General features: G+C 35.0%; 1 protein-coding gene across 8 annotated transcripts; it reads left to right on the top strand.

Annotated features, from left to right (window-relative positions):
• The first annotated feature begins 1,001 nt into the window (after window positions 1-1,001).
• On the top strand, window positions 1,002-18,115 carry LOC105348516 (phosphoinositide 3-kinase adapter protein 1). 8 transcript variants are annotated; one of them, XM_034455722.2, is made up of 18 exons: window positions 1,003-1,146; window positions 5,639-5,677; window positions 5,809-6,297; window positions 6,934-7,060; window positions 7,153-7,401; window positions 9,823-10,022; window positions 10,968-11,076; window positions 11,435-11,554; window positions 11,820-11,909; window positions 12,266-12,418; window positions 12,684-13,003; window positions 13,310-13,373; window positions 13,899-13,984; window positions 14,407-14,451; window positions 16,298-16,342; window positions 16,749-16,799; window positions 17,003-17,053; window positions 17,843-18,115. In XM_034455722.2, exons 3-18 carry the CDS (start codon window positions 5,830-5,832, stop codon window positions 17,948-17,950), a joined length of 2,286 nt encoding a protein of 761 aa, XP_034311613.2. In that variant the 5' UTR covers window positions 1,003-1,146; window positions 5,639-5,677; window positions 5,809-5,829; the 3' UTR covers window positions 17,951-18,115. The 8 variants fall into 8 exon arrangements, with proteins under 8 accessions (XP_065923109.1, XP_034311613.2, XP_034311614.2 ...); XM_066067037.1 differs by lacking the exon at window positions 11,820-11,909 and having other exon boundaries at window positions 1,002-1,146; XM_034455723.2 differs by lacking the exon at window positions 16,298-16,342.
• Window positions 18,116-18,600: the final 485 nt, after the last annotated feature.

The raw sequence follows: 18,600 nt of genomic DNA, 5'->3' as shown, positions 1-18,600 counted from the left end.
CTAAACAACCAGGTTAAGAAAAGAACCAGCAAATTATACCAAAAACGTTTATAGTATATATGTATCTCTTCCTGATCAGAATATAATTTTGGCAATAGAAATTTATTTCCTTGTTTGATAATTATTTTGTGTGAGGATGTGCCTGCACTGGCTTCTATAAATTGATTCTTCATCATCCGGAAGGAAAAATTACTACTAGTTTACTGGCCAATTCCATCTAGCCTCGTCAACTAGCATACTTAGTACAGGGCTTAGTACGTACTAGCTGAGACGAGAACAAAGCGGGGAAACTTTTACTACATCCCAAGACAGGTGTCAACAAAATATGGTCAAGTACTGCTTCAAACACCTGATTTAATGTGTTGAGGAAAACTAAAATCCCGAAAGAAAACTGTTCTCATCGTGTAGTCGACCTTAAGGTTCCTCACTACACCTTGAAATAGTTTCTCAAATCAGCAGAAAATTACTTGATTATGATAGATAGCATGATGGATAAGAAGTATATGTGTCAAATAGGCGAAAAAATGTGCAATTTTAGATTAGAAAAATGATATATTCAAAAATTTCATTCAGTAAACATGAACAAAAGCCCCAGGCGGATTCGAACTCATGACTTGAGGTTTACAAGCCTGATACTTTAGCCAATAAGCTATTACGATATACATCTGAATCGATTGATACAAACAGTTTAACAAAACATTTAAATCGCCATCTTGTGATGTAGTGTATTAAAAAGTTTAAGTCTCGGTGTAGTGAAGTACCTTAATAAGAGACCGACCCCGCTGTATTACAGGAGGGTATTTCTGGTCACGAAAGATAACACCGTGAATGTCACACTTGTCTAAAACCAGTAAAAAGGTGTATAATTATGTAAAACACTTTGAAATAAGACGAAATAAAGTGGCTGGACTTTCGTTGTTTATTTTTAAACAGTTGTCAAATGGTAAACATAATCAAAGAAGAGCAACTGTGTTTTCTTCTTTTAGATAGTGTCTTCGCTTTAAGTCACGTGATTTAAATGTCAAGTCTAAATATGTGTTACTTCCTTGTTGATATATAAATAAAAAAAGGAAATAGGAAAGACGTCCCCAATCCTTCCAAAATCGATGTCGGGGCTAAAGAGGCAGTCATTTTTGTACGGGAGAGGTAAGTAATCGTATGCCATTATTTCTGATACTCCATTAGTTTGTCCAAATGACATCTTAACTGGCAAGGTAATATAACAGTTTAAAAAAATCGCCGATGACAGAGAGACGTTCTATTTTTAAATTATGTCAGATACTGTGCAATTTAGCGCGATAGTACAGCGGTGTAAGTGGTACTGCTCTGCCTAGATGACTACTTTAATTCATAAAGCCAGCTCTGATAAATGATATTGAGGAACAGCACTGTTTAATCATTTTATTTTTTCATGGATCACCAGTTACGGTTCAAATAAATTATAATACCTGTTCTGGTCGAATTCTTCATATTAGCTTCTGGCGTCTGGGTAGTCAATGTGTATTTTACATGGTGGGCGTTAACTGGGGCTTACTTTAAGACTTGGGGGGGGGGGGGGGGGGGCACTGATCAAGACACTTTAAACAAAGCACAGACTAGAGAGGGTTTTTTTAATTCTTTTTTATTTATTTTGTGTTGCACGATTCCTTCGTTTTTAATATAAAAGATGTATGTTTTGTAAACATGAATAAGGATTTAAATGCCAATGACTTGAGTTTTTAAAGAACTTTATGAGCGGTACGGTATACTCGCTACGGAAAAAAACCCATCAAAATCAAATCTTAATAATACCAATATGAATTGCCTGTTCATTCAGTGATATCTTCTGAAACAGCGCCCCGATTATGGGGATATGTAGAAGATATATTACAAATAAAAATCCATATCTTCTCACTCGTATATCACTGTAGATCAAAGAATATCTCTACCTTTGTGGTCAAAGTTTTACTTACATGTATACGTATATGTCGTTGTATCAAACATTAAAAATGTGATGGTAATATGAGCATCCTGTCTTTGCAGTTTCATGAACACAAACAGGGTATTTAGGGGATGGGGTCTTTGATTTTGATTTTAGAATTTGTAGGTATCGCAGTGATAACATTTATAACACTTTTATTTGCCTAAAACGATAAGAAATGTCTTAACTAGGTCATAAAGACACTCGTAAAGTATGCGTCTAAAAAAGAGACCAGATTTATTCCGTTTAGTTTTGGTCTGTTTTTATTAGGTTTTTGTTTCTGTTTTGTCTGAGGCCTCAAGTATTACCATGGCGTATGTTTATTTAGAAGTACTCACTTAGAGCTTGGACAAACCAAAGCTTCATCTCTAAGTGAGCTTGGACAAACCAAAGCAAACCAGAGCTTCAGCTCTAAGTGAACAGACGTACGGACCAATTACAGAACATCAGATCGTATATCAAAGAGCCTTACTTACAACAAAACAAGATGAGTCGCTAAAATGTTGTGAGATGTACACACTTAAAAAAGGCATCTTATAGAAGGGAAAAAAAGTTATAAACATGTTTCATTAAGTATGATGTCTGAATATGAACAAGTGTGGATCCAGGATCTAGGATCTAACATTTTTGGGAAGAAGGGGTGGGGGGTGGGGGCAGAGGAATAATTTCGTTTAGCTATTTTAACTTTATCATTTAACTAAAGTGCAATAATTTCGAGAGAGTTTCAGGACTTCATAACCGCATAGAGTGGAATAATACATTTTCATCAATTATATAGTTTATATCCTATGTTGTCGATAATAGAATTCACATCAATGCTCTTGATCAAGCCAAAGTTCAAGTCTGTGGAACCGATTTGTTGAGTAAACATGTATTTACTTAAATTGTTAATCATAAAGTTCCCTGATTCTTGACCAATTTGCATCAATAATGACAAATTCAACTTTTAACTCAACTTTACAATTAAGGAATAACTATTTTCCTGTATAGAAACATTTTTAGAGAAGGCTAAATCATGATTATTTAATTTCATACTAAATTTGCACTTTCACCATCAATTTCTGGGTATCGATAATTTGGTGCTTGTCCCTGGTCTTTTGGGGAGGAAAAGGAAGTCCACAGGTTGTGCACGAAAATTACCAGAATTGTTTCCCACTCGGTTACAGCTGTGTTGTGTTGCAATCTTTGTTGATGAACGTGTCTATGTTTTAATATAGTCCATGTTTTCGTCCGACAGTTTCGGGGATTTTGTCACTAAACTACAGTTTGTGTACATCCATTTATTTCGATCATAATTCCATGTAAGTGCACCATGGTACACAGAGATTAGAATGAGAAAAAAATGCACGTATAGATTATCAACTCCTTAATACAAATGTGAAGTATGGGGGTTCTAAATCGGGGAGCATATCTGTCTATTTTCCTAGTTAAAGAACAGAATTTTCTTTTTAAGAAACAGTTTTACGTACAAGGCATTATAAATACAAAACTAAAATTAGTTTTTATTTTGGTATTTTTTAAATAAACATTGTTCTGATGAATTACAGCCACTTCGTATTTCATGTTCAATAAAAAAAAATGATCATACTGCCTGGGGTTGGAGGTTGGGATGGGGCTCTAGTATATCCTTAGAATTACTAGTAAGCAAAGAATGAAAAAAATATCTCTGATGTGAACCAATGCTGCAACTTAATTCATATATTTAAAATATTATTTATGAATGAAAAAACAAAAGCGCCATTTGACGTGGCGCATGTGTATCATCGAACGAACGAATTTCAACAAAATTATTGCTATGCAGGAACCATTTCAAAACTCTCTCATTCATTGTTACCTGTTTTTGAACGAATTGTAGGCAGGTGACGTTCGTGAGTGATCATGAGTACTTCCGTGCATAATTTGGCATTTTTGTTATTGTATTGAAATGTGCTTTTAACAAGAATTATATAGGGGTGTTATCCAAATGCAAACAAAATCTATGAAGACAAGCATTGTGAAGTGCTTGATACAATACTGATTGCTTCAACTGTAAATGAATTAGACTGGTGACATATCTAGGCTCGGGTTAAGAATGCGTGTTTAAAAAATATCTTCTTGTTTAGAAGGGAGAGGGTTTGTTTTCATTCATTTTCCAGATATATATTCATAAGACTATTCACTTGAGCTCATTGTCTTTTGTAGTTTTTCTATTCAATGTGGTGTATGACCGTCCATTACAAAATGTACAAAATCAGTCTATAACTTGAGATAAGGGGTTTATAATCACGCGAGTTTTCGGGCGATATCTATAAAAATTCCGTGTATGCTAATACTCAGGTATACACAGCATAACCACTGAGGATCCACAATACACTGCTAACTGAATTTAGGCTAATTTTGATCCGTCGAAAGGGGGCGGGGGTCATTTAATGTTAGGTAGAAAAAAATGTAATATGTATTGTGTGTGTGTGTGTCATCATTTGTAATCAGTCCATGAAATCTGAACTTTACATTAGACTAAGGTAAAGAGTACACCCACAAACTAAACCTTGCATTCAGTTTTCCCACCCATGTAAATAAAGACGATTTTTATTGATTAGCACATTTTGCCTTTTTCCTGGGTGAAAAATGTCTAGTTCTTCTAAGTCTCCTTTATGCGGTATGCTCAAAGTTGGAAAAACATTTTTTATCAGGGTAAAATCAGGGACTTGATATTTTTATGTTTGACACTATTTAAGACACAAGGAAATAATTAAGTCAAAAATACTGTGACTAAGAATTGTGAAGTTTATAAGAAAATTAATATACGTTCAATTTCCACCTAAAAACCTAAAGATAGACTTCGGAAATCCAGATGGTGATTTTTTTTCTATATGTAATTCTTAATCATATTAGAATTAAGAAAACTATCCAGAAAACATATTTCATTTGTCAAGTCATAAATCTGAAACGTTTATCTCGTTATTTAATATTTATGCTTACAAATCCACAGCAAAAATTTCTTTGAAGAACTGAATTAAATTCATGAGCAAAGACTTGTATTGTAGATGACAGCATACAACACATGATTAGTATTTCAATGCATGTGTACATAAGTATATACTTGGCATAGATTCTAAAGTGTTTACACCCAAAAATAATGTTTTATTATCTTCATATACCAAAACAAATAATATATGTGTGAAAATTTTAAAAAGTCTAATGCTTGTTGATGAGTTATAAAGAAAACTCTATCATTATAGTTGATGTATGCACAGTGTATGACCATTTTTTTTTCAAAGAAAGTATTGAACATGTAAAGAAAGAAACTGAGAAATTACATAACATAGAATAATAGCGAAACGTTATGCGGACGTTCAATTAACCAATGACTATTTTAGTCTATTTATCAAACATTCTCGGTCATAAACACAAGTTCTTGCATTCTATTTCTTTTGCAAATAGTTATAACATAAGTAAGCCAATGCGCAGTGAAATTACAGGAAGTTTAGATATCGACCATAGATCTTCTTTATACTGAGGGTCAAACAGGGGTATTAGAAAACAAAAGGTACCTATGTGACAGGACATATAGCGCCAGGTTTACTTCCTGGCAGGTTCATATGAATGCTTTAATACACTCTATCATCCATTTTGTTTACCTACAATATGTCGGTTGAATTAGATGATATCAACACGAGTTTATTTCTTTTCTTACAGTCGGACCATAGAAATGTAAGGAATATAACGCTTTCCAAGGTGAGTGATCCTATTTTTTTTCTTCTTACACAAACATGATCAAAAATTTTCACTGTAAATGAAAAATCGAATGCGTTCAGACTCTGACCTTGACAGTGTATTTTTTTTAAATGAAAAATGTCTAAAATTAGATTTGAAACGAGGTTTCCACGATGCCCCATGTTTGTCTTCTGTACTCGCCGGTTGACGGTCAGAGCTGGGAGAAATATTTCACCAAATTACTGGACAAGTCCATTCTGACCCATGTGTCCCTTAGTGTCAAGGTCGACTCCGTGGAGACGGAGAAGACGTTTAGTGAGTGTTCTGTGGTTGTGGTCATTCTTACAATGAATCTGGTGGAGTGTCTACTGGAGCCGAACAGCTCCGTGTCTGATAAGTTAAACAGCCATCAAAGTGTTGCTGTGATAGTCTGGTCCTCTCTCGCAGAGGAGTTTGGTAAGGTCAAGGACAGATTTTCGAACTCTTCAAAGTGGAGGGAGATTCAGTGTGATGGAAGTTCTGGACAATGTCAAAAGGTCATCGCTGATTTGGCGGGACTCGTGGATGAACAGGAAAAGAGCAGAAAAAAGAAGCGACATAAAAGAAAGACTCTGGAAATCATACCTGATAGAGTACATAAGGTAAGTTAAACGGTATGTTCTTACCACCCGAGCCCTTAGGGTGAATGGAAAGTCATACCTGATGAATTTTAATGTGCCTTAAAATATGTTGAATTAAAAGCTTGAACGGTATTTGACAAAAAATGATATCTGATGACAGAGGTCAGAACATAACACCATACCTGTCATTACACCTGATAGCGTTCATAAGGTATGTGTAAATAAAAACAGCATATACCTATGAGAGTCCATAAAAACTTATAACAGATTAAATGTCCTCGTTTATAAAAAAAAAATAAAAAAAAAACAGGTCAGCTGATATTTGAAACGCTTCCGTGTCCTTGAAAGGTTAATTTTTTTTAAAAATCACCCAATGCCGTGTACCTTAGGATGGTAGGGAAAGATCTGATTTGATCGTACTTCTCGGTTTTAGAGAAGTTTTCTCAAATTAAATTTTAAATTAACAGTAAATTAAATGAGTAATTAATTAAAGAGTATGTTATATGCAGACATCGTACAACATACAAAAAGTCAAATGCAGTCTATATTTGAGCAACAGACTTCATATTCAATCGATTAAGTAAGATAGTATGTGCAGCACGATGCACATACACATTGTAAAACATTTAAAACAATCCAACCATATTTTTTTTTCAGTCTAATGAGAAAATTGCCATCATCTTTCATGATAAACCGTCAGGAACGGTCCAAATTAAGTTAGAGGGAGGGGAGTACATTGACTGCAGACGACAGAATGACCAGACGTACACATTCAAAGCGCCATGTAAGCATACATCAGTCATATGGAGGTTTCTTTTCATTAAAATAATCGTGTTTGTGTCTGCACTCAATGTGGTTCTCGGTTACAACTTTCAGTGCACGACTTCGGGGTGACGAAGATAACTGTTTATGTCGATGGCAGCCCCGTTCACCATTGTCCGTTCACATACCAAACGCCGTCACTAGAGGCCTTCCGGTCCATCAGTTTCCTGGCCCAGTCCCTCGGACTAAATAAAGACAACATGCAGGAACTGGACCGGAAGTTGGTTGAGATCTATGAAGCCACTCTGCCCGCCGATCTGACGCTGCATCGAGCCGCTAACGTTCATATGATGTCAAACAAAGGTTAGATTAAGTTTATCATGGCGAATCACCTCGTTTATGATGACATTTAATGTATTAGGGCGAATCACCTAGTTTTTTTTATAAGATAAGGGCGACTTACATGTACTTTCGTATATTATACTGACCCATCTGTAGTATATTGTTGCGACTCAATCTAGTGTATAAAGGCAACGCATTTCGTGTATTAGGAAAATTCATTTAGTGTAAAAAGGCGACTCAACTAGTGTATTATGGTGACTCATTTAGTGTATTATGGTGCATGGCTCATCTACTGTATTAAAAAGGCGACTCATCTAGTGTAAATATGGTGACTCATTTAGTGAATTTTGGCGACTCAACTGGTGTAAAAAGGTGACTCGTTAATCGTATTTAAGTGACTTTTAATTAAGGCGACTTATATTGTGTATTTTGGAGAACTGTGATTTTTACCCGATCTGTTTGTGTTTGATCTTTTTTTTTCAAATAATGTTCTCAAAAGAGTAAAACGTTCGATTCAAAGAAAATTGTAGATGATACAATCGGGAGTTTCTAAAACACGAAACGGAAAACGAAAATATCTGATTCTGATACAGTTATATACAACAAGATATACTGTAGATAAATCTGAAATGGATAGATATTTTTATATTTACATTTTCCTGTGTCTTTGCCTGTGATAACACTACGTATCGATTTTGTACTATATAACTCATAAAGCCAAATTGAGGTGCCAGCGGGGTTTGCTTATTTAATCGTAAGATGGTTTAAAATTATATAAATATAAGTAATAAGGAATCATTCTTTGAATATTATGAGGTGATAATTTCGGTCGGGGCGTGATCAAATCTATCAAAAAGCCCTTCGGGCTTTATTGGATTTGATCACGCCCCGACCAAAAGTATCACCTCATAATACTCAAAGAATGATTCCTTATTCCTTATATACTCTCAATTTTTTCTTTCATTTTTCACAGGCATTCAACCTTCAATGATACAAGCTATAACCATGAAATGAGTTTTGTAATGAATAATGTCAGGGACGTATAATGTTTATATATAGTACGTTCCTGGTTATGTCATCTCTCATAGTACTATAGAGCGTATGTTATAATTTCGAGTTTGTCTAAGAATAGGGAAATTTACGTTAAGTTGTCGAGTTTCTTTGGATCTAATTGATTACAGAATATGATACATGTTATAACAAGACAGTTATACATACATCTCTCTAACCCCACATAGCACTGACATCCAATCTGATTTTATCAATTTAGTTGAAAAAATTCAATCGCTAACTCGACTTACAAACGCAATTATTTCAACGTTATATAAAACACATCACTTTAGATCTCCATGCGCGGATCCGGAATTTACTTTTTTCGTGGGGGTGTATGTGTGTCACGGCAAATGCAAGGACTTTTTTCGTATATTTTTTTACAATGTAACGTAAACAAATTTGAAATTTCTTAAGGGGAGGGGGTTCTAGACCCCCCCCCACCCCCCCCCCCCCCGAATAACACCCCCCCCCCCCTCTCTAGATGATATGCCCATAATGTCTGATATCATTCATGTAAAATAAGTTTAACTACTTGGAATTGCTGTATTAATGATTAAGAAAGTTACGTATGGACGAAGGAACCGTAATGCTAGACCTCTGTCCTCCGTTTTTAATGTTGATACATCTTAAGTTCGATCTAAAAATCGTCGTTGGAGAATTAATGTCAAAAGTATGAAATGAGAATTAATTTTATTAAACATCAACAATCAACATTGTTAAGATTATAAGTATTCGATGGAAAAAATAGACCTTATAAGCATTTGAAAAAATTGAACAACAAACAAACAAACAAACACATTTTCCGCGCATGTGTACAAAAGTTTTTGTTTGAAATTCACTCAAGTGCCAAAGGTATGTCGTTTCATTTTCCTTTTTCACTTAATGCTTTAGTGAAAACGATTTTTTTAAATTTTAGAATCTCTCCCCTTGAGCGATGTTGAAAAGATATATGTATATACAAACAGAATTTCGGATGCTTTTTCTCTTATTTAAACATTAGATCATATGTTACTTACACTCAAGTGTATACCGGTATGATTTTGGTTTTGTTTGGTCGTTAAATCCAGTTTAGATTGTTCCTTGTGTCCCGTGGTTCGCCTGCACCACCCCCCCCCCCCCCGATTGTAGTTTTGCCAGACCTTCACTGTATCCACATGTTTTAGAATATGTTGGATACAAACAAATTCATCTGAAGAGGACTGTCTTGATTCATAATGGGTTGTTATAAGAACTCCTCATCTGTTATTAGCACTCGGGAAATATATATTGAAATGTACTGATCGGAACACATTTTCTAGTTTTGTTCGTTGATTTGATCTAATTTAATGTTTTTTATCACATTCGTATTAAACTATATATGGTGATGATGATGATGATGATGATTTGCAGTAAAGCGGAGTGACTACGGGATCCCCACCCTCCTCCACTTCGCCGCCCAGTATGGACTGACCGATCTCTGCTGCTCCGTCCTTGACACACCTGGGTCCCTGGCCGCCTTCCACATCGAGAATAAAGACGGCCTTGACCCCGCCCAAATAGCAGACAAAGAGGGATTCCACGAACTAGCCAGCTTCATCAGAATGTTTGTCGTAAGCCTTAAGCTTCATTTTGTTATTGCTATCAAAGCGGTTTTCAGAATTGTTAGAAAGAGTTAAATATGCATGTTTTCTAAATAAAAATGTTTGTGAATCACGTTTGTAAAATTCTTTAAAATTATTGTCACGATTTTCTGCTCATGTTTTTTTTTTTGGGAGGGGGGGGGGGTGTTTGGTATAGTTGTTTAGAAGTGTTTGCAACTGATTGGTGCACACTGCTTGAAGATTTTACGACCTTACATAATTATCTGCCATTTATAATAAGCCTTTTCATTACTATTCATATTTAAATTAAGTGTTAAATCCGTAACACCTCATGAAACCAATGGTAAAAATTACTTATTAACGTACTTTTCTACTTTTCTACATTGATGTGGCTTAGTCAAGATAACGTAAATACACGTACATCTTCCTTCCTATTTGTCCATTCAACAACGACAATCTTAATGGGGTATGAGTAACACAAAAAAAAATCACGAAACATCTTCACGTTCTGTCAATGTAATACTGTATGGGAAAGTGGAAATGCAAGTTGATAACGAATATACCCACTTGAATGCTTACATTGTACATATATTTATCTCTTGTCTTTCCGGAGATGTTTTTACATAATTCTTTTGAGAGAGAGAGAGAGAGAGAGAGAGAGAGAGAGAGAGAGAGAGAGATGTACGTGCATGTTTATATCTACTTTAATCTGTCAATGACTATTTAAATGGATATTTCCAGCCATCAAATATTTTGCAATTAGTTTTAGTACAACGTTTTGTAAAAACTGATGCAAAAAAAAACCGTAGATTTGTAGCTTGTGTGAGCTTTGTAACCCATGAACCATTTGATTAATAGAAATGCTGTTCTGTAATTGTCACTGTAACTAATTATTGACCAAGCAGTGCTCTCTCTACAAATTTTATCATTCTGCTTCACCCTTTTCTTTGGTAGGAGACCGCGGCGGTGATTGAGGTCTCTGACGAGCTGTACCTACACATGACGGGCGAGCACCTGTATAACAACAGGTCTGAGCTACAGGAAGAGCACAAGGAGACGACAGGTAAGTGAGCAATCCACACCAACCATTGCTCTGTTGAGAGCTATTATATCACCCACTTATTTGTTGATAATATTTACTTCCTTGGTTAGAAGTACCTGTGTCGAAGTCATTGATATTTTATGATGATACCGGAAATGGATTTTAAAATCGAACACGCTTAAAATGAGTAGGTCCTCGTCTAAAAATTAAAATGATAAAGAATTGGATCTAGAAAAGAATATACATAGTAGTGAAAATGACACTTTGTAATGCATAACAGGAAAAAGCTGCTCAAATATAGATAGAGGAAAAGTTCAACACTTTTTTCAATATACATGTAAGTCGATAGAGTTTTGCAGCTTAAGTTTTCTGCTTTCAGAAAAGTTACAAAAACTCCACACAAGTAAACCCAAAAAGAAACTACCACCCGTTCCCAAAAAGCAGTCCAGGCCATCCCTACCCAAGTCAATCAGTGAGCCAATACTGGAGGAACCGGAAGGTGTGTACTGAATTACTTTACCCAGAAAAACCAGCGTTGTCTCTAACTCTAGACAGCGGTACTTGCAGCTGTTTTACAGTTTTTGGAACGCGAAATTATCTCCCTTTTATGTCGATTGAACTTTGATAAAATTGATATTAATTCATTGAATGTCAGAAGAGAATCAAACGAAAAATAAGCAATATTATGTGATAAACATGTAGCTTATATAGTGTCGGATTTGTGAAAACAATTATGTGCTATTTTTTGAATGTGGTATTTATAGAAATCAAACCAGAGACTCCAAAGAGAAAGGAACTTCCTCTCCCTCAAAGTAAATCCTTCGTGATCCGTGAACCAACAAAAAAACCTGAAGGTGACCTTAGCCTTTTCTCTCCCTGATCCTTACTCATAGGGAAATCCAAACTGCTTTATTTGACCTGTTTAAGAGTAATTGTCACACGGAATACGTGACTTCTTCCTATGTTTGTTTCAGCGTATATCTATATGAGGTTTCAGTTAGTATCATTTTTATAAGATCTTGATCTCGTTTTAACATCTCTAAGTGCATATAAGAATTCTTACAGATCGCAAGATATTTACAAGATTAGATTCAATCTCAAATTAGCTACGTATCTTAGATATCACAAACTCTAGAAAATAATGATAAAAGCATTGAAAAAACGTTATATATCTAAAACAGATATATTTTTTTAAATATTGTTTTTAAAGGTCCACAGTTTGCAAAACGAAATCCTAGCCCTAGTCCCCCGGTGGTCAAAAGAAGTTTCTCCAGTGATTCCCTCAGACCAGAGAGAGGCCAGGAACCCCCATCCAACAGATCAATGTCGCCGGCGGAGTTGATGGGGATGTCCGGCTCTGGACGTAAGATTATCATTTTTGTATTCATTAATTCGTCTACAATTAGAAACATAGTGCATGTCTGATTTCGGTAGTTTATGTAAAGAAAGTTTATATCTGAATATAGTATAGTGCATTATTATACTGTCAATATATAATGATAAAGTGTATTTCTGATTTTGGCAGAATATATAGCTGAAGTGTATATTTGATTTGAGCAGTAAATATAAACGGTGTTTTTCTGAATTTGACAGTAGATTTAGAGAAAGAGTATTTCTTAATTTGACAGTAAACATAGAGAGAAGCCCGGGGAGCTTAGGGTCCTCCTCCCTGGACGAACTCATTGAGATCCAGAAAGGGGTGTCAGAGAAGGAGTTCTCTATAGACGAGGCGGAGCGGCTGTACAGCGCTTGGAGGGAGAGGAACCGGAGTTTTAAGATGTCCATGAAGGACCGGCAGAAAGGCTTAGAGGATATGAGAAACACATATGCCGGGGTCATTCACCAGGCCAAGGCCCGAGGCGAGCGCCAGTCGCTGTTTGAGAGAATCAAGTCGACCTTTGGTGGCAGGAAGTCATCCAGAGAAGACATATACCAACCCAAAATTAAGGCATTTGATAACTTTTTCATTTTTTCTCTTTGTTTTTACTCCATGCTTTGAAAACTTGGTTGAAATGATAATATCCAAAACAACTACAACTGTGTTCCATTGGTTGCTATTGTGTATAACCATCATAGCAAATTTTCGAAGTCGAATCCGTACCATGTGGCGATAGGTTCTTTGAACTGAATGTCAAGTCTAACCTTTTGAATTTTGTATATCTTATGTCAAATATTTCCAAAAGAGACAAATCGCGCGTTCCTAAGTCAATAAATACTGTTTATATACTGATAATATTATCACTTTCGCTTTTAGCATACAACTTATGAACGTGTTGCGGACTGGACCCAAAACAGAGCTAGCACACTTAGCTCAGGAAGTAAGTCCGCTAGTTCACGTACAACAGGGACTGTGTCAATGTCAGATTCTGTCTAAGTTTCCAATACTCGTCCATAAAAATCTTCGTATTATTCTATTCCATGTTGTTTAATTCCAAACCTGTCTATAAAGTAATAATTCTTACTTGATTCTGACTTCTGACTGTAGAAAAAGGCACGTAGTATAGGTTTTGGAAATGTGTGGGTGGGGTGGGCTTTTTCAAATGCAATAGAAAAAATATGTTATAAGAAAAATGGGCGCCAGCTGAAAGAAAAGCTGGCTCCACCCCCCCCCCCCCTCCCCGATGCTACGTAACAGCGATAAATATCCGTAATCATAATCATACTTTTACTAATTTCACACACATCTCTGCAGTCTTACACTACTGAATTTTGACATGTTCCCTGTAATTATATACGTATAAACTGGGTTGTGACATGTTCCCTGTAGTTACACTATACTTGATTCTGTCATTTGATTATGAAATATATATATATATATACGTTTACTGACATGTTCCCTGTAGGTTCCTCCTCGGGGTCTTCCCGTGACAGCCGGATGAGCATAAGTTCCCAGGACAGCGTGTATCACTCCTCGGACACCGACTCCGACGTAAGTCACGTGATTATGGTCACCATTTCCTTAGATATTGCTGAAAGATATCATAACTTAAATCGAACACGATTCAGTTTCCCCTCATTTTTATCAAGAGAAGATAAGTTTTAAAAAGTGTTATCCTCTGATCAAAAATGTTCTGTATTGACAAACTTTAAAAAGTTAAGGAATAAAATATTTGCTTTAAATAATATTTATGTACATACGTAACCTTGTGTTTAGTTTAGAAGAATTTATACAATTAAATGATATTAATCTAGATATCGCCAAGGTATTTAAAGTATATTTTCGGTTATTTAAATTGAACATCAATAAATGTTACAAAATACACAAGTCCTGGTATTTCATTATGCGATGATTGATGCGTTTTGCATCACATTTTTAGAGTAAGAAAAAAAATGTTGATATTCTTTTCTCAGGATTCGACCTCGCAGAGACGAGGGGGAACAACTGGTGATGACAAGGTATGTCTGTTTCTGTTACCGAGTTAAATACAAATTGCTTGGTGAAGGAACACACACACACTCTCTCTCTCTCTCTCTTCAATCCCGGTCCAAGTAAAAAGTTGAGCTTTAAGAGGCTGGTTGGTCAATAAGTTACTCTTCAGATCTACCTTAAACGTTTAGAAATATACTGGTACTGTAACATTTATCGGCTAAACTGGGAGTTCGCGTTAGCGGGTTATGTAATTTTTTTTCTACAATGATCGCTACCTTCATAACCCGCATGAATCATCAAAGAAAGCATTTTATTGTTTATATAAATATCTTTCTATCAGTAAAATAATCAATTGATTATACGTTAGCTAAAAGAAATAGCCAAATCGTCTCCTATGGGAATTTGAGTCTGACATCATCATGATTATTTCGTGCAATCCGTGATTCGCTGTAGATTTCGACCAATCGATAAACGGGGCGTGTAGATTTCAGTCTGCCTGTTACTATTATATAAATAGTGCCTGTTTGGGAGGGTAACAGTTGAAATTGACATCCCGAGAAAACCATTGTCAACCGACTCGAGGCGGAGGTTGACAATGGTTTTCGAGGGGTGTCAATTTCAACTGTTATCCTCCCAAACAGGCACTATTTATTTTGTTATACTGAATGTCTTTTTTCAAATTTTTAAGAAAATTTTACTGCTTTTATATAGGAATAACGTGAATTCTACAGCGAACCGTACGCGCATAATTTTCGCGCATGTAACATTTTTTAATGTTACCCGTTGCCAAGTGCGTTGCTAACTCTGAGGGTAATAGTAAATATTATTAACTGCGTCTTAACCAATCAGATTTCAGTATTTAACATGAAAGTATAACAATATGTATTGAATAGTCTACGATTTTGTGTATTACCGTATGATAACAGACGAATAATTTTATGAGTTTTGTTACTATTATGTATTGAATAGTCTACGATTTTGTGTATTACCGTATGATAACAGACGAATAATTTCATGAGTTTTGTTTACGTCTGATCATAATCCCTACGACCTTTAGTTTTACCCCACAATTACATTTTGCAACGTATCAAATCAACAGGGTTTTTTTAATGTTATAATCGCGAGCCGATAACTGATACAGTAAATCGTAAAACTCAGCAAATTCGGGGCGTGTTAAAAACAGAAACAAGATGTTTTGAGTTCTTAATAATGATAAAATCTAACAGATTGATAAATAAGGGGTTAACCTTTTAAAGTATGTCGTTTTTTATCCAAAAATATAAAAAAAAAAGGAAATACGAAAAGAAAACGTTAAATTTTAGCCGATAACTGGTACAGTGCCAGTAAACTGCCTTTTCCTGAAGAAAAATGGCATAGAACCATTTCCACAAGACCATGGACCATGGACAGTAGGGCGTAGCTATCTATTCCTTGCGTCAAAACATGTTTAAAATGACGTGGTTTCAAGCGAAATATGATTCAATTGCATAGTCTTATCTCAAAGCCAGACAAATCATGTTGATTTCAAAAGCCATGGCAGAGTGGCTAGCAATGAAATAGACAGGCCTACGTCACATTTGTGTTTGACACAACTACCCAAAGTCCAAGCTCTTGTTAAAATGGTTCTATTTATAGCTTTGAGAGTGGGAGATTTTTTATAAGCTCTTCTTCTAGAGGAGACCAATACAGTCATTAAGGCCCCCTTAAAAGACCTGTATCACAAATGTTTACGCATTTTTATTAACCACTTTTGATCTTTTGTTATTAAAATCTAAAAAAAAAAAAAACCAAACAGCGTAGTATTGACTTGTTTCATTAATATACGCGAACGTCACTGTTTAAATGTGATTAAAATGAATTTCGGTTTTAAAGGGAAATTTAAAATATCATCATTTGGAACAACGAGACCAATTTTATGTATGTATATTCATCGGATACTACTAAACATGCTTAGCTATAAACAACACGTTAATCATTCCATATATATATATATATATATATATATATATATATATATATATATATATATATATATATATATATATATATATATATATATATATATATATATATATATATATATATAATAGTCATTTTTTTCACATAATTAAAGGACTGGATGCCTCAGGATATAGAATTATAGAATGAATTATAACCTGTTTATGCATGGATAGTGTACTATTGTATGTTTACATGATACTAGAAGAATTGTAACATACTTTTTATGTATCAGAGTATTTACGCTTATTTACGGAATCGGAAACATTTTGAGGAATAAAACACATGGGAATTTGAGTAATTTTTGAGATTTTTCAATTTTAAGAAACGTCGACTAATCAACAAACATTTAGATGTGAATAGAAGCAGACATTATGTACGTATGTGTATGATGCACTGGTTATCTGAAAGCCTTCACAAGCTTAAGAATCATTCCATCACACGGAACTTCTACCAACATCCCCGCATGCAGTGCTTTTATCTGCAATTTCTAGATCCGCCCATTTTATTTTACTGTAAATTTTTTAAGAGTTTCATTGCTTACGACAATTACATGTACTAGATTTTCAAAAAATACAGATTATACCATGTGGAAGGCTTTTAAACCATACTGATCTCAAAGAAATAAGGGTATGAGTTTATTGAATCAGTTTTATTGAACTTTTATTTTGAATTTTAAAATGAATGTTTAACATTTCCTTGAATTAAATTACCAGAAAGTCAATGTACTGGCACTGTTTTCATTCCTCTTTCTTCTTAGCTTTATTCGATTAAGAACTATGAACTCTGTTACAGTCGAATTTTTTGAATGTACACCATGGTAATGTTAAAATTATTGTACAATCTACCTCACCTAAATTTATGAGGCATGACACTGCGTGCGCAGATCCATATTTTTTTTTTGTCCGGGGGATACTATTTTTGGAATTTTATAATATGAATTTAAATTTAAATTTGAATTTTCCAAGGGGGGGGGGGGGGGGAGTCCCCCAAGCCCCTATGGATCCGCGCATGCTGGTTTATTTTTTATTTATTTTTTTCGGGGGGGGGCGCTTTTTTTTCCCCTTTATCTGTATGCGAGCGATTGTTTAAATATCCAGTACACCACATTTCATAAATGTTATCTGTAAAGCAGATATTTTTTTCTTTCCTTATGTTTATAGATATACATGTACATGTAGATACTTGAAAGCGCATGCGAAGAATGTAAAACTTCAGTTGTATGTCGGCTTTAATTTATTGTGTATCCGTAATGTATTTGTAAAAATTGAAATAATATCTGCATTATTTAGCGTACTCTCGTCAGAATAACCGAAAATATTAGCATCCAACATGTCAATCAAAACATAATATCTTAATTATACACGTATTCATGTATATCGTTGGGATCTGCTATAACAACTTTTCTTTCTTTTACAGTCCTTGGCGAAACGACTATCTTACAAGGACCATTACCTCCAGCAACCAATAACAGAGGACCACGTGGGCCCTCCGCCCGTCCCCCCACGATCTACTAGACCCAAGTAGTCAGTGCCCCTCCCCCCCCCCCCCTCCAAAGTCGTTGTGAATGACACAAAGTGAAAGTCACATACATTTTTATGTCTAGTTTTATTTCAATTTTTAAATGTTAAGAACTGGAGATTCTTTGTCATTGAATTTTTGGAATAAATCTTTGAGTAACATGCTTTTAAAGTGTGTCATTTTTACAATGTTCATTTAAAATAAGTATTTGTTTTCAGTTAAAACACGAAATTTCAGGCGATACAAATATGATTATCAAATACAAAGGATTACCTATACAATGTAGATCTTTATTAACAACTTACACAATCGTTATGGAATGGTCACTGAAAATTACAAAATACGGCGACCAGCGTCCTGTTTTTGTGTAGTACCTAGTACCTCATTGTAAAATACAACATGGAAGTACATCAAAACCGACAAATACTGGAGACCTACTCACTCTTATACTGTAGTCACCAAGTTGTCAACTTGATGCAGAAATATTTGTAGCATCTTTCTATACCTTGAAATGACATGTCTTCTTGCAATGTCTCTTGTAACTGATTGGATTTCGAATTCTCTCTCAAGAATATTCGCATGACAAAGTTTTTCTTGATTTGGATTACCCAACAAAGTTGTCATTGGCCAAGAATCAGTGTTAAAACTTTGTACAT

Source organism: Magallana gigas, chromosome 7 (assembly GCF_963853765.1).
Source record: "Magallana gigas chromosome 7, xbMagGiga1.1, whole genome shotgun sequence".
In the NCBI taxonomy this organism is placed as follows: domain Eukaryota; kingdom Metazoa; phylum Mollusca; class Bivalvia; order Ostreida; family Ostreidae; genus Magallana; species Magallana gigas.
Note: the sequence above shows the minus strand (reverse complement) of the source record. Positions and strands in the feature narration are given on the sequence as shown.